Source organism: Hemicordylus capensis, chromosome 2 (assembly GCF_027244095.1).
Source record: "Hemicordylus capensis ecotype Gifberg chromosome 2, rHemCap1.1.pri, whole genome shotgun sequence".
NCBI classification, from domain to species: Eukaryota; Metazoa; Chordata; class Lepidosauria; order Squamata; family Cordylidae; genus Hemicordylus; species Hemicordylus capensis.
Genome location: NC_069658.1, coordinates 185,850,908 through 185,864,199, shown reverse-complemented (window position 1 = coordinate 185,864,199; position 13,292 = coordinate 185,850,908). Strand labels below are relative to the sequence as shown.

The 13,292-nt window shown below is 45.7% G+C and overlaps 1 protein-coding gene across 9 annotated transcripts in view; it reads left to right on the top strand.

Annotated features, from left to right (window-relative positions):
- The window catches only part of HUWE1 (HECT, UBA and WWE domain containing E3 ubiquitin protein ligase 1), a 170,422-nt gene that overhangs the window by 84,405 nt on the left and 72,725 nt on the right, over window positions 1-13,292 (top strand). For all 9 annotated transcript variants that reach the window (XM_053295035.1, XM_053295030.1, XM_053295029.1 and 6 more), the window contains 4 exons: window positions 4,615-4,860; window positions 4,950-5,083; window positions 5,760-5,860; window positions 6,574-6,768. In XM_053295035.1, coding sequence (XP_053151010.1) covers window positions 4,615-4,860; window positions 4,950-5,083; window positions 5,760-5,860; window positions 6,574-6,768 — 676 coding nt within the window. The remainder of the gene's footprint in view (window positions 1-4,614; window positions 4,861-4,949; window positions 5,084-5,759; window positions 5,861-6,573; window positions 6,769-13,292) is intronic.

Sequence of the window (13,292 nt, the reverse complement as noted above, 5' to 3'; positions counted from 1 at the left end):
CCTTGTGGTCATGTACAGTGTTTTCCTATGTATATCCATAAAAGCATCAGTATATCAAGATTCCATCATCAGGATAGAATCATCTGTCTTTTTGAGAGATTCAAATTTGAATAGGAAAAAGGGGGACTAAACTGTATCTAAACAGCCATGCTCACAGAGTTCATGTTGGGAAGATTACACCATAGTAGGCTGCATATGTTGCAGTTTTGCTGGAGTATAGCCAATTTGCAAAATGCCAGCTGCACTATTCAGCTTTGCAGAAATCTTTGTTTTGTTTTACTTGTGCAGAGGACCCAGCTACTTAACTCTACGGGTTTCAGAGACCTGTTTGAAGGTATGCAGGCAGCTCTGGGCTTGGTGAAATCTCAGTCAGGAGTTGCAGAATAAGGCTTCCAGTGATCAAGGGGCAGGGCTTCAATGCCCTGCTAGTTTTTCTTACTGCTCCATGTGATCATCAAAAGCCACTTAAGTTATGTGCAGCAATAAGAAAAATCTTACAAATTTGCTTGAATTGCATGATTTACACCAGTTGTACCAATTTCTTTCACTTTTGGGTTTCTGGAACCTGGATTGCCTTGGTGCAGAATTCTTTCTTCCATCTTAGCATCTAGTTAGGTGTAGGTTAGTACTCTCAACCCTGATTACAGGCTTTTGTGATGAAACTGTACTTCAGTTGTTGGACAAAGCAGTTTTTGGAAGAAGTTGTTTTTAGCAAGACTGAATCAAACAGGTGGCCAAAGAGAGGCCAGTGGAAATGCTTCCTTGTGGGGGCAGCTCCATGTTTTGGGGTATGTGCATAGTATTTGTAAGGTGATCATCATGGGTGTCCTCAGTGTGTGTCCACCAGGGCATAATTTGTGCGAGGGCTCACTAGGCTTTGTCCCCTGCATAAGTGGTCAATAACAGGGATTAACCCTGGGATTAATCCTAGGTGTACTCTGAATTTGTTAAGGATCTGCTAATTTTCTTCAGCATTTAAGTCGAGATATACACATTTGGGGCAAGTACCCCCAGATCACCTAATGGCGCAGTGGGGAAATGACTTTATTATCAAGCCAGAGGTTGCTGGTTCAAATCCCCACTGGTGTGTTTCCCAGATGGGAAACACCTATATCGGGCAGCAGTGATATAGGAAGATGCTGAAAGGCATCATCTCACTGAGCGGGAGGAGGCAATAGTAAACCCCTCCTGTATCCTACCAAAGACAACCACAGGGCTCTGTGGTCACCAGGTGTTGACACCAACTCAACTGCACTTGACCTTTACCTTACTCACCAAATCAAAGGGTACTGTTCGTAGACAGACTTGAGCCATGTTGTCTCTCTTTTTCTTTACTGGAAATTTAAGCATTGGTATTTATACTACTTCTGCACTTACATGGAAGCTGACAGTATTTTAAGAAATAATAAGATTAAGGGCAGTGACACCACTGCTTAGGCAGTAGCAACTCCACAGCTCAATAGCCAGTCATGAATATTGCTTCTTGGGCAAGCTCCTTAGCAACTGAGTTGTGTAAATAGTATACATTGCATCATCCTTAAAAGATACCATAATCAAGGAAGTAAAACTTACAAACAGGCTACTGTACTTTTGGCAGCAATATTAGAACTTCTGTTCTAGCATTTACATATAGTGCAGAAGAATAAAAAGTATTGAGGTATGTTCTCTACTGTTGCTGATTAGCACAAATGTAGCTGCTGATCTAAGCTTGTTCTATTATAGTGTCTTTCCAGGTGGGTCTAGTCTATCTCTTCTATGTGGACTCTGATTTGTTGCACAAGAGCAGTGCTAAATCAACCATAAGTAATACTGTATACTGCTGATGAGACTTGATCTGTTTCCTACCAACAAATTCCTCCCAAGTATGTCCTACAAGGGCTGAAGGGATAGGAACCCTTGCTAAATGAGTAGAGGGTGGCTTTTGAAGTGGTGGCTCTCTTATATTTAGTGGGGGGATAGCAATTGTCACAATTAGGCCTGGCATAGCATCCCTCCAGTGGCTGTTGTTGGTGTCTGTGGTGTGTTTTTAGACTTTGGGATTATTTGGACAAGGAACCACTTTCTCATTCCTTTTGCTGTGTAAACTTTATCAGAATATGGTAAATACATAGAGAACTGCAGTCACCATCTTGTAATTCTTAGCCTTGACTTTGTAGACACAGTAATGCAACACGTGTTACCGACAAATAACTTTATGTCATCTCCAAAGGCCTTGCTCAGAAATTACCTCCTTGCCTTGGCCTCTGCTTCCATTAGAACCTGGCTTTCTGTTTAATGTTGGAAACATCCACCTGTAGCGGCAGACAGTTGGTGCATTCACAACTAACTCTTGTCATCTCCAGCACCTGGGGCATTTGGTCAGTGGTACGACTTGTGTCCCACTGTTGCACATAGCAAAAGTGTGTGCTGAAGGAAAGGGCTTTGCATGCTTGGCTAGTAACACAACAATGAATCTGATTACTTTGAATGCTGAATGGTGGGTAAGTTGTGGCAGCATCTTGGAGCCTTCTACTGGTTAGCTGCTGTATTCATTTTTTTATACCCAGAACCTTGCAGGTAGTAAGGTTTTTCTCTGCTCTTGAACATTGGATGGATGCCTGTAGATAGAAAAGAGGTGCATTGGATGTGCTTTTAGGTCAAATGGCTCTTATGACTCTGTTTTGAGTGGGGTGTTTGCACATGTCCATGTGTTGTGCATCCACCTTTACTCATGACATTCTACCTGTTCACGTTCCCTCTCCTTACACACTTCCTTTTGAGGGTGCTCCCCTGTCAGTAAGGTGGTAATGATTGGAGTGCTGTATTTCTAGCAAGCGTTGTTGCTTTGCACCCCTTGCATCCATGGCTTGCTGACCAGTGGAGAAGCTCCTAGGACTGTGTGTGTTTGTGAACAATGGATCAGTAGCCTTCCTCTTGGCCCAATCAACATGCGCATGAGGAAAACTTGGTTCTCTTCAGGAAGATGTACTTTGGCAGTTGAGGAGTTGCTTGAACTTGAGGAGTGTTTTTCTGGTTCAGTATACTTGGTGCTTGATACCCATAACTGTATCAAATACCCATATATCATATATAGCCTCTGATGTAGATCAGCCTTTGTAGGGTGTCCTTATGAGTAATGTAGCGGGGATTCCTGTTATTACAGAGGTCTGGGCAGTCTAGACCAGTGTTTCTCAACCACCGGTCCCTGGACCGCTGCCGGTCCCCGAAGGGTTGAGTGCCGGTCCCTGACTGGGAGTCAACCCTCCCCCAACTGAAATCAAGGCACTCACTTCCTCAATTTTGCACATGGCACGGAAGAGGAAGAGTATCACGGAGGCATGGGACCCTTCTTGTGCCTTGCCTCCACGTGCTGCTGAGATCTTCCTACAGCTATCTTATTCCCTATCTTTACAGCTTCAAACTGTATGCGGTGCGGGGGCATGGAGGAAAAAGTATGGCAGTGGGCGCCACTTGAAGGGCTGCTGGTTCTTGCATGCTCATTGTTTGCAGCCAAAGGTTGGTTGGTTGAAACCGAGCTGCCTGTTGTGGTTGAGGCACCTTGAGAGGGAACGCTGTTTCCCTCTTGCATCAGTGGGGCTTGCTTGTATGTTGTTTTCATTGGCCCCATGCAGCTTTTGAATTTTTCTAATGGCCCAACATCCCCTCTCCATTGAGTAATCACAAGCACCTCCACTCCAGACATACTGGAGACAAATTTGTTCACCCAGGCTTTTAGATTCAGGGGTTCTCAACCTTGGGTACCCAGACGTTGGTGGACTTCTACTCCCATAATCCCCAGCCATAATGGCCAAATGCCATTGTTGTTGGGGGTTATGGGAGTTTAACTGAGGGACCCAAGGTTAAGAACCCCTAATATTCCATGTTTGCAAAAGATTCCAAATTTAATTATTTTAATGCTTATATTATTTTCATTCTAAACTGCCCAGAGATGCAAGTTTTGGGCAGTACAGAAGTCTGATAGATAGATAGATAGACAGACTTGAAACCCCTTTACTAACTGCTGGTCCGGGAAACTGTGCATGAAGAATGTAGCGGTCCTTGAAACTCTGCACGAAGAATTTAGCGGTCCTTGACTCCAAAAAGTTTGAGAAACACTGGTCTAGACCACATAACTCAGACTACAATGTCATAAAGCAGAGGAAGTTAAACGTAATGTTGAGTAGGCAGTGGAAAGAGGAACTATGCTGTGACCTCTTGACTTGGGCAAACTACTGTACACCTAAAATATACTGTAATCAAATGAAGCTCTCTAATGTTGAAATTATTATGGCTTAGAGGTTGAGTTTGAGTGTGTATGTTCCCAAGAACACTCATGGGCCAGTGGGTGAGCAGCTTTGCAGAGGTTCCAGTCTGGTTAGTTGGCAACATTTAGCTTTTGTATCTGCTAATTTGAGACTTCATAGTCACTAGATTTAATCTTGTGGCCCTAACATATCTCTGAGAAAAGTTAGAGGCATTTCTAGAAGTCTCACATGCACTTGCAGTGCCGTTATGCTGCTACTGTGAGCTGAATATCCTGAACCAGTGTGTGTTGAAGTGACTGGCTTTGAGGCAGAGATCTCCACCTACTGTGCTCAGTTTAATGGATGGCACTGTCTCTCTTCTCTTTCCTAGACACTGTCTCACGAACCTAAGGTCCTGCAAGAAGGACTACTTCAGTTGGACTCAATCCTTTCCTCCCTGGAGCCTTTGCACCGGCCCATTGAGGCGCCTGGTGGCTCGGTTCTGCTGCGGGAGTTGGCATGTGCTGGCAACGTGGCTGATGCCACCCTCTCAGCCCAGGCTACACCATTACTCCATGCCCTGACTGCTGCCCATGCTTACATCATGATGTTTGTGCATACCTGCCGAGTGGGTCAGGTAAGAGCTGCTCTTCTGCTCTGTTGGTGAGATGTTCTTGACCTGACGGATACACCACTCAGTAGCATGCAATCTCCCTTCCTTTACAGAGTGAAATCAGAGCCATCTCGGTAAATCAGTGGGGCTCGCAGTTGGGTTTGAGTGTGCTGAGTAAGCTGAGCCAGCTCTACTGTTCCTTAGTATGGGAAAGCACTGTGCTGCTGTCACTCTGCACACCAAACAGGTATGTCACATGACTTGCTTGAAGGTGATAGTCTGGTTATTTTGCTTGTCATGATGGAGATGAACAGCAACTGGGCTGATAACTTTCCAAGTAGTTGTTTGGATCACAAGAACCTCTTAGGACAGGGAGGACTAACAATCTTAAACTACTGTTCAGTGGACCTGATCAAATATATAGAATTTTCTTGCTGGATCCCTTTTGCTTAGAAAGGATTGGGAATCAGGTGAGTGCATGTAAGTATCAGTTGGTGAGACAATGTATCAAAATGGGAGCTTTTGTACTTCTCATCCCAGGCAGGCAAAGGAAGAAGTGAGGAACATTCTTTCCCCTATCCATTGTTCCTTGGAGCCAACCGCTTGGGGAAGAATTTATTGTAGTTGAAGTGAGCTCTGACCTAGCAAATGGGTTAATCCAGCAGTTCCAGCTCTGCTGTTCCTGTCGGTCCAAAAGCTGTATGGGGCCAAACTAATTGGGTACAGGAGAGGGAATGGCAAGAGGGGCCTGATCTAGTCCACGGTCCCATAGGTTCTTCAGCTGACGGAAGAATGTCTAGGACCATTGCCCTTGGTAATTCATGTTACAGAAGGCTTGAAGGGTAGCTTGTTCTCTTGCTCCAGATTGCTTGCTCTTTTGCGTGCTATTCTAGCAATATCTTACCATCTTTCTGTGCTTTCAGTTTGCCTTCAGGCTGTGAATTTGGCCAGGCTGATATGCAGAAACTGGTGCCAAAGGAAGAGAAAGCAGCTCCAAACACCACTCAGGGAGCCAAAAAAGCAGGTATGACTTGTTTGAAAGCAGGTATGACTTTTGAAAGCAGATGTTGCTTCTTTCAGATGGATCCATATCATGATGCATATCCAAGATACTGCAATCCCTGTGCAGTGCAACATGAGCATGGTTACAGTTGGCACGAGGGCTCTGCTGGTGTCTAGCCAGCTTGCCCTGAGTGTCAAATATAAGGCCTAAGGGCCTTAACAAGCTTTCACCATCCTCACTATGCCCATGGCACTCTTCCAAATACTGAACTATCTTTGGGGTACTGATGCCCTTAGCAGGGCAAGGGGAACGAACAGAAACTACTATTGTAAGTCTCAGCATCAGCATATTTCTGATGTTTTTATATGTTAGTGTCTGAGTTGGAATTGATGCTATGGTAAATTCAGGTGGTATTTATGTATTTAGAAAAATTAACAACATGGCCTGTAGGTGGGTTTGGCCTTCCAGCCCACTTGAGTTAGTCATCCCTGGTATATATGTACCTTTCACTTGCCAGTTCAATTTCTGTTTTTCTTGGCTCTAAAGTCCATTTGGAAAATTTTGTGGTAGTGAGGTGAACTTCTGTATTTCAAAGTGATAGCTTCATCCAGAATTTCTATTTGAATGGATGGACTCTGGATTCCTCCTAAACTGGATTGTGGGAACTAAGCAGGCTTGACCTAAACTGGCAGAACTCAAGGGTACTAATTTTATAAATGTGTTTGTTGTTGCAGATGGTGAACCAGAAGCAGTGGCAAGTGGGAGCATGGAGGCCTCTGCTCAAGGCCTACTAGAAGGAATTGGCCTAGATGGTGACACTCTGGCACCAATGGAAACCGATGAGCCCAGTTCCACTGATCCCAAGGGGAAGTCAAAGATCACCCCAGCTATGGCAGCCAGGATCAAACAGATCAAACCTCTCCTTTCAGGTGAGAGTAGGAAAATATTGGGAGCATTAAGAAATTAGAGCTCAAATGGAATACTCAACCCTGCTAACAGAACAGAGAGGCATCTTTTCTTGTTAAAAAGTGGTGTATAAATATTTGTAGCAATAGTAATAACATAGCAGCTATATAGGACTTGAGAATCATGGCACTAGTTCTTGAACTCTGATAAATATGCCTAATTCCAATCATGGGAAACCAAGGATCTTTATAGAATTAAGATCTTTTCCTCAGAGGGTCTCCTCTGACCAAAGAGTAATTATTAGAAATTTTCTGACAGCCCTCTTTCCTGGCTTCAATTGTTTGTTTCCTTCCTTCCTGAGAAAAATTGCTAGTATTCCATAATCTAATTGTCCTTTGACGTTCTTTGAAAACATGTCTATACATAACTCCGCACCAGAGAGAAAATCTGCAGCAGCTATTGGATTTATTGTTCCAGTGGCTCCTTTTCTGGTTTGAAATAGACTTGGGGAAACCGGAGAAAGAAAGAATAAATCATTGTGGAATTTAGTATGGCAAAGATGCCCTTTTAATTCAGTATCAACTTCTATCAAGGAGGTCTCCCTTAAGTCTTTTCACCAATGGCATCTACACTTACTTCGCATCAATAAGTCATTATCTCCTAAGTTCTAGAAAGGTTGCAGAGAAATTGGTTCTTTTTTCATAAGTGGTGGGCTTGCCCTACAATTCACTATTTTTGGAGTAAAATCTTTCAAGTTTCCTTACAAATAGGCTCTCACATTTAGTTGGATCCAATGTTATCTATTTTATCGATCTTTGGAGACTCAAACAAAACTATAATTCACAAAACTTAATTTCTAATAGTGGCAGCACAATTAGAAATAGCCAAACATTGGAAATCATCCCAAGATCTCAAAAATTCTCTAGAATCTGACAAATAGCTTTATCAGAGAAATTGACCCATCCCAGGAGGAGAGCGATAGGCTTGGTCAAGGAAGCTAATTTTTTTAAATAATTGTTTTCCCTTTTTAATTCTACGTTAACAATAGTTCACACTCTCCACCTCCCCTTGCTCATAGATCTTTCTGGTGTGATGTACTTTCATAATTTGTGTACATGCTACCTTTTATCCTTTGGATTTGATGTGCTTTTCTCTGCTGCTGTAGTCCAAGGGTGTCTCATGTGTGGGTTATGCAATCCCATGTGACTCTAAAAGGCAGCACTATGCTAATTAGAATAAGCTTTTTAAGGTTGGGAGGAGCAAACCCTCCTCAGTTCTTTTAGTCCTGCAAGGCTCTAAGGCAGCTCTTACTCAGTTTTCCGTTTCTGTTTGCAGTTTCAGTTTTGATTTTTCTCCTGGCTTTTCCTCCCTGTTACTTCCCCCTCTGATTGTTTTCTCCCTCCTCTCTCTCTTTGCCTCTTTCCCCTCCTTTGCTGCATGGAAAGGGCTGGCAGGGTATTTCATATATGAGTACCAAGAGGGAGATCACAGCATGGCCTGCTGAGGGCCTTCAGAGCAGCCACGAACCCACTCCAGTGGCCTTATTTGCCTGTGTGCCCAGCTTCTGCACGCAGCTCTCCAGAACGTGCGGCCACCACCAGTCAGCATTCCAGAGCAAACAGAGCCTCCAGCTGCCATTAGGGAGGGCGGGGAAGCAGCCCAAGCAACGACTTCTTCACCACTCTCCCCCCCCCTCCCTCGGCTTCTCCTGCCGACCTCCAACCATGCTGGCATGCCTCGAGGTCTCGCGGGGCACGCGAAAGGCCGAGCAGGCACGATCCCGCTGGTAGTGGCATTCTCCTCCGGCCAGAAGTCCCCAGAGAGGATGACGCTGGCAAGAACGGGGGCACCATCCAAGGGAACAGGAGCAGGTCCAGCAGCCTCAAGACAAATAGAGCCTCCTCGCACAGTGGTGACTAGGAGCTTGGCTACAGCAGCACCTACTGACCCGGTGAGCTTGGCCCAAGTTGGTCCTACTGAAACTTCTATCCCTCCTGCCCTGGGCCCCTCGAGGTAATCTAGTTTGACCTAAAATGTTCCCTCAGACCAGCTGTTAGCACAGTTACCAGGGGACATGCCAACTGCCTGGGGTTCATGGTTTGAGGACTTGTTGGCAAGTTCCTTAGAGAGATATGAAAAACTAAAATTTAAAAGGAAAAGCGAACCAAACGAGACTCCTCCTCTTCCAGTCCGGCTTCTTCCCTTTCTGAGGTGCCAGCCCCGCAAAAAGCAAAGAAAAAGAGGAAACAAAAATCTAAAAAAGGAGATCTAGATCTAAACAGAGGACGGAGTCCACATGCCTCTGAACTCTCTGAACCAGGCTCCTACAACCCCAGGACCCCAACCCCTGGAGGAACCAGGTTCTTGCCCACTGAACTTCTGCGGAGGCCTCCACAAGGATCTCCAGTCAACCTCTAAGACTCTTTTCCAAGCCATTGTTTTGGCACCCCTCATGACCAAAATGGTACACGCTCTGGGTCTTTCCCCTCCTTCCTCCCAGGAGGCCCAACCAACCAGTTAAAGTTCTCTGGTATTCCTGGATTCAAAACCTAATAACGTGTATCTTGCACTTCCAAAATAGTTCATGGAAGCGGCAGAACAAAAAGGGATAATGAGGTGGCCAGTAAACTTTATACCTTTCAACAAGAGCGGGGTGAGCTCTTCACACTTCCTACAGGTGCCCCTGTCTCACAAATGATCTCTGGTTCCATTCTGACCAGGGACGGAGAATCACCTCTTAAAGACCCCACAGACAAGCACATGGAAGGGGCCATGAAACGCTCACACGAGTCAACCGCATTGTCAGTGAGGGCCTCTACAGCTGCCTCTATGGTTGTGAGGGCATCCCTGATCTGGCTGGATGATTTAATTCAAGATCCTCCTTCAGATCCAGTTAGATTGTGCCAAACACTCTTCAAGTTATACAAGGCACAGGCTTGTATCTCAGATACTACTCTTGACTCCCTGCATTTTGCATCTAGGGCAGCTACAGCCTCGATGGGCTGCCAGAATTTGTGACTAAAGTACTGACATGTGGATGCTGCTTCCAAAACCAACCTGGCTGCTGTCCCTTACAATGGGAAAAAATTGTTTGGGGGCACTGCACTAAAAGACATCTTAGTTGAATCTAAGGATAAAAAGAAATCCATGCCTTCCTTCTCCAAAAAACAGGACCGCCCTCAAGGGAGACGATCCTTTCAACCCTCTTGTTCCTTTCGGTCTCCCTTTGGATGTGGAGTCAGAGGCTTTCGATCTCAAGGCCTTATTGGGGTAGATCTAGAACAACCAGACTGGCCTTTGGGAACAGGGCATCCTTCGATACCCGGGCCAAGCAGTCAAAACAACGGGCATGAGGAGGGGAGGGAGGTGCCCCTAGGTGTCGCCTCTTTTCACACTGGTGCGCTTGGGAGGCCACCACATCAGACCTGTGGGTACTTTCCACCGTAAAAGAGGGTTACTCCATAAAATTGACCAGCCGTCCTCCCCACAGATCCTCCCCACTCCAACCTCCTGCTGGCAGCACAAGCATCAAGACTTGCAGGACACTATTCGGCACCTTCTGGCAATAGGAGCCGTGGAAACCATTCCCCTACAACAGCAAGGCACAGGAGTTTTATCCATAATATTCACTGTGCCAGAAAGGATGGCTCCCTCCCAGTGGTTTTGGACTTAAAACACCTGAACCACTTCATGCACAAGGACACATTCCGCATGGAATCCTTTCGCTCCATCGCAGAGGCACTTCACCACTTAGACCTCCTCTTGTCCATAGATCTCAAAGAGACCTATTTACACATACCGATCCACCATGACAGTCACCACCTGCTTCGCTTCCTCTACTCAGGGGTCTATTACCAATAGAAAGCACTTCCCTTTGGCCTCTAGTCAGCTGCGCTCATGTTTACAAAGGTCCTGGCTCCTGTACTTGCACAGCTTCGGCTCCGAGGCATGAGAATTTTTGGGTTCTTGAACAATCTTCTGATTGAGTCTTCATCACCTCAGATAGCCCAAGATAACCTGCAGTCCATGCTACAGGTCCTCGACAGCCATGCTTTTTTATCAACAGAATTAAAAGCCAACTACACCTAGCTCATCAGATACTTCATCTCAGAGTTCTCATAGACACTCAGTGCGACAAACTATTCCTGCCACAAGAACGCAGACACACATTGGAATCTAAGGTCTACCAGGTCCTCCGGTTAAAACTTCTTCCCCTTATGTCCCTCTCCAGGCTTCTAGGCCTCATAGTGGCGAGTTTGGTGTCATTCCTGTGGACACGCTTCCACCTGAGACCCCTGCAGTAGTTCCTATTGCCATTTCATTAGAACATCACGGTGAAGTCCAACAGGTGGGTAGTCCTGATGCCACAGGTTCTCCACTCCCTACACTGGTGGATCACTCCACTACATTTGTCTGCGGACAAGGAATTCCTGGAAACTCCCCGCCCCCCCAGGAGTCATAGTAACGACGGATGCCAGCAAGAGAAACTGATGAGCCCAATGCCTACACCAATCTGCTCAAGGCAAGTGGTTGGCACAGGAGAACCAACACAGCATAAACTGGCTGGAACTCAAGGCCCTTCAACTAGCCCTATGTGAGCTCCAATCCATGATTCACCACCGTCATGTCCTCATCCACACGGACAACATCACGGTGAAAGCACACATAAATCACCAAGGGAGAACCAGGTCCAGATCTCTGCAAGTGGAAACAGTCCTACTCTTTCAGTGGACAGAACACCACGTGGCATCCTTGGCAGCTCATCACATACAGGGCGACCTGAACACAGTAGCAGACTGGCTGAGTCACTCAGACCTGCTTGCAAAGGAATGGCATTTGCTAACTGGGCAAAGAGGCACCTTTTACCATGGTGATTCTCTTTATTTAGCAGGGGGAGAGTAACTGGCCCTATCCACCCCCAGCACAGTACTTCCAGTGACTGTTGCTGGTGTGTGTCCTATGTTTCTTTTTAGAATGTGAGCCCTTTGGGCACAGGGAGCCATCTTATTTGTTTTACTTCTCTTTGTATTTGCTGGTCAATGACCGAATAAACTTATAACTAACTTCTCTTTGTAAACTGCCCTGAGCCATTTTTGGGAGGGCGGTATAGAAATTGAATTAATAATAATAATAATAATAATAATAATAATAATAATAATAATAATAATAATAATAATAATAATAATAATAATTTCAATCCGAGACAGTTCCAACAAATCATGGAACACATTGGCCTTCTGGCAGTGGACCTCTTTGCAACCCTAGTCAATGCTCAAGTTCCTTGTTTCTTCACGAGAGTTCATGCCATCAAGTGGAAGCCGTGGGCGCGCTCTCCTTGCTATGGCCAGAAGGCCTCCTTTACACATTTCCTCCCACTCCTAGCACGGGGGCTTCGCAGAGTCAAGATCCTGAAAGCATGACTCATCCTGGTGGCTCTGTTCTGGTTGAAGAGCCCGTGGTTTGTGGACACCAACCTGTCCACGGAACCACATCTGGTACTCCTAGCCACGCCAGATCTTCTTCAGCAAGGACCAGTGTGGCACCCAGATCCAGGCTGGTTAAGGCTAGCCACCTGGAAACTGAACAGTGCATCCTAAAACAACACGGCTACTGGCTACACTCAACATGATGTTCTCATCCAGGTAGCCATCCACTAATAGGATCTACCAATACACGTGAAGAGATCCTTCCTGAGATGGTCAGCACATCATGGAGTGCCCAAGAGAACAGCCACCATGAAACACCTGCTGCAGTTCTTACAAGACAGGCTGAACCAGGGACTATCTGCAAACACCTTGAAATACCAGGCCGCCTTGCTGGTGGGCCTCATCTCAGGAACGTTGCAATGATCCATGCAGCTCCATCCTCAACTGAAACATTTTCTGAAGGGTGCTATTCTTCTGTTATCTCTGCTGGTCCATCATTTTCCCACCTGGAAACTACATACTGTCCTAAAGGCGCTCCAGGGTCACCCCTTCAAGCCTCTGTCCACGATTCCACTCCACATACACTCCTTTAAATTGGCGTTCCTCATAGTCATTACCTCGGCACATGGTGTCTGCACTCAGTGCCTTATCTGTACACACAAACCTTTGTATTTTCTATGCAGACTCTGTAAAACTCATTCCAGACCCCTTTTTTTTTACTTAAGGTGGCTTCACCCTTCCATGTCTCTCAGGATGTTATATTGCCCCCTTTCCCCCCTAAGCCAGTTCACCCAGCAAAGGCCTGGCACAAGCTTGATGTCCATAGATGCCTTAAGGTATACATTAAACGGACAAAGCATATTAGAACTTCAGAGTCCCTCTTTATTTCATTCTTGTCATGTTCTATGGGCCAGCCTGTCACATCTACCATCATAGCCAAGTGGTTGAAGGCATGCATAGCATTGCCCTACGAATCACAGAATCTCAGGGCACCCACTAAGATGTTCGCCCACCCCAGTAGTGTCTGCAGCTTTCTCTACGAACACTCATGTCCAGGATATTTGTAGGGCAGCTACCTGGCAGCTACCTTCCACATTTTACTAAACATTATAGATTAGACG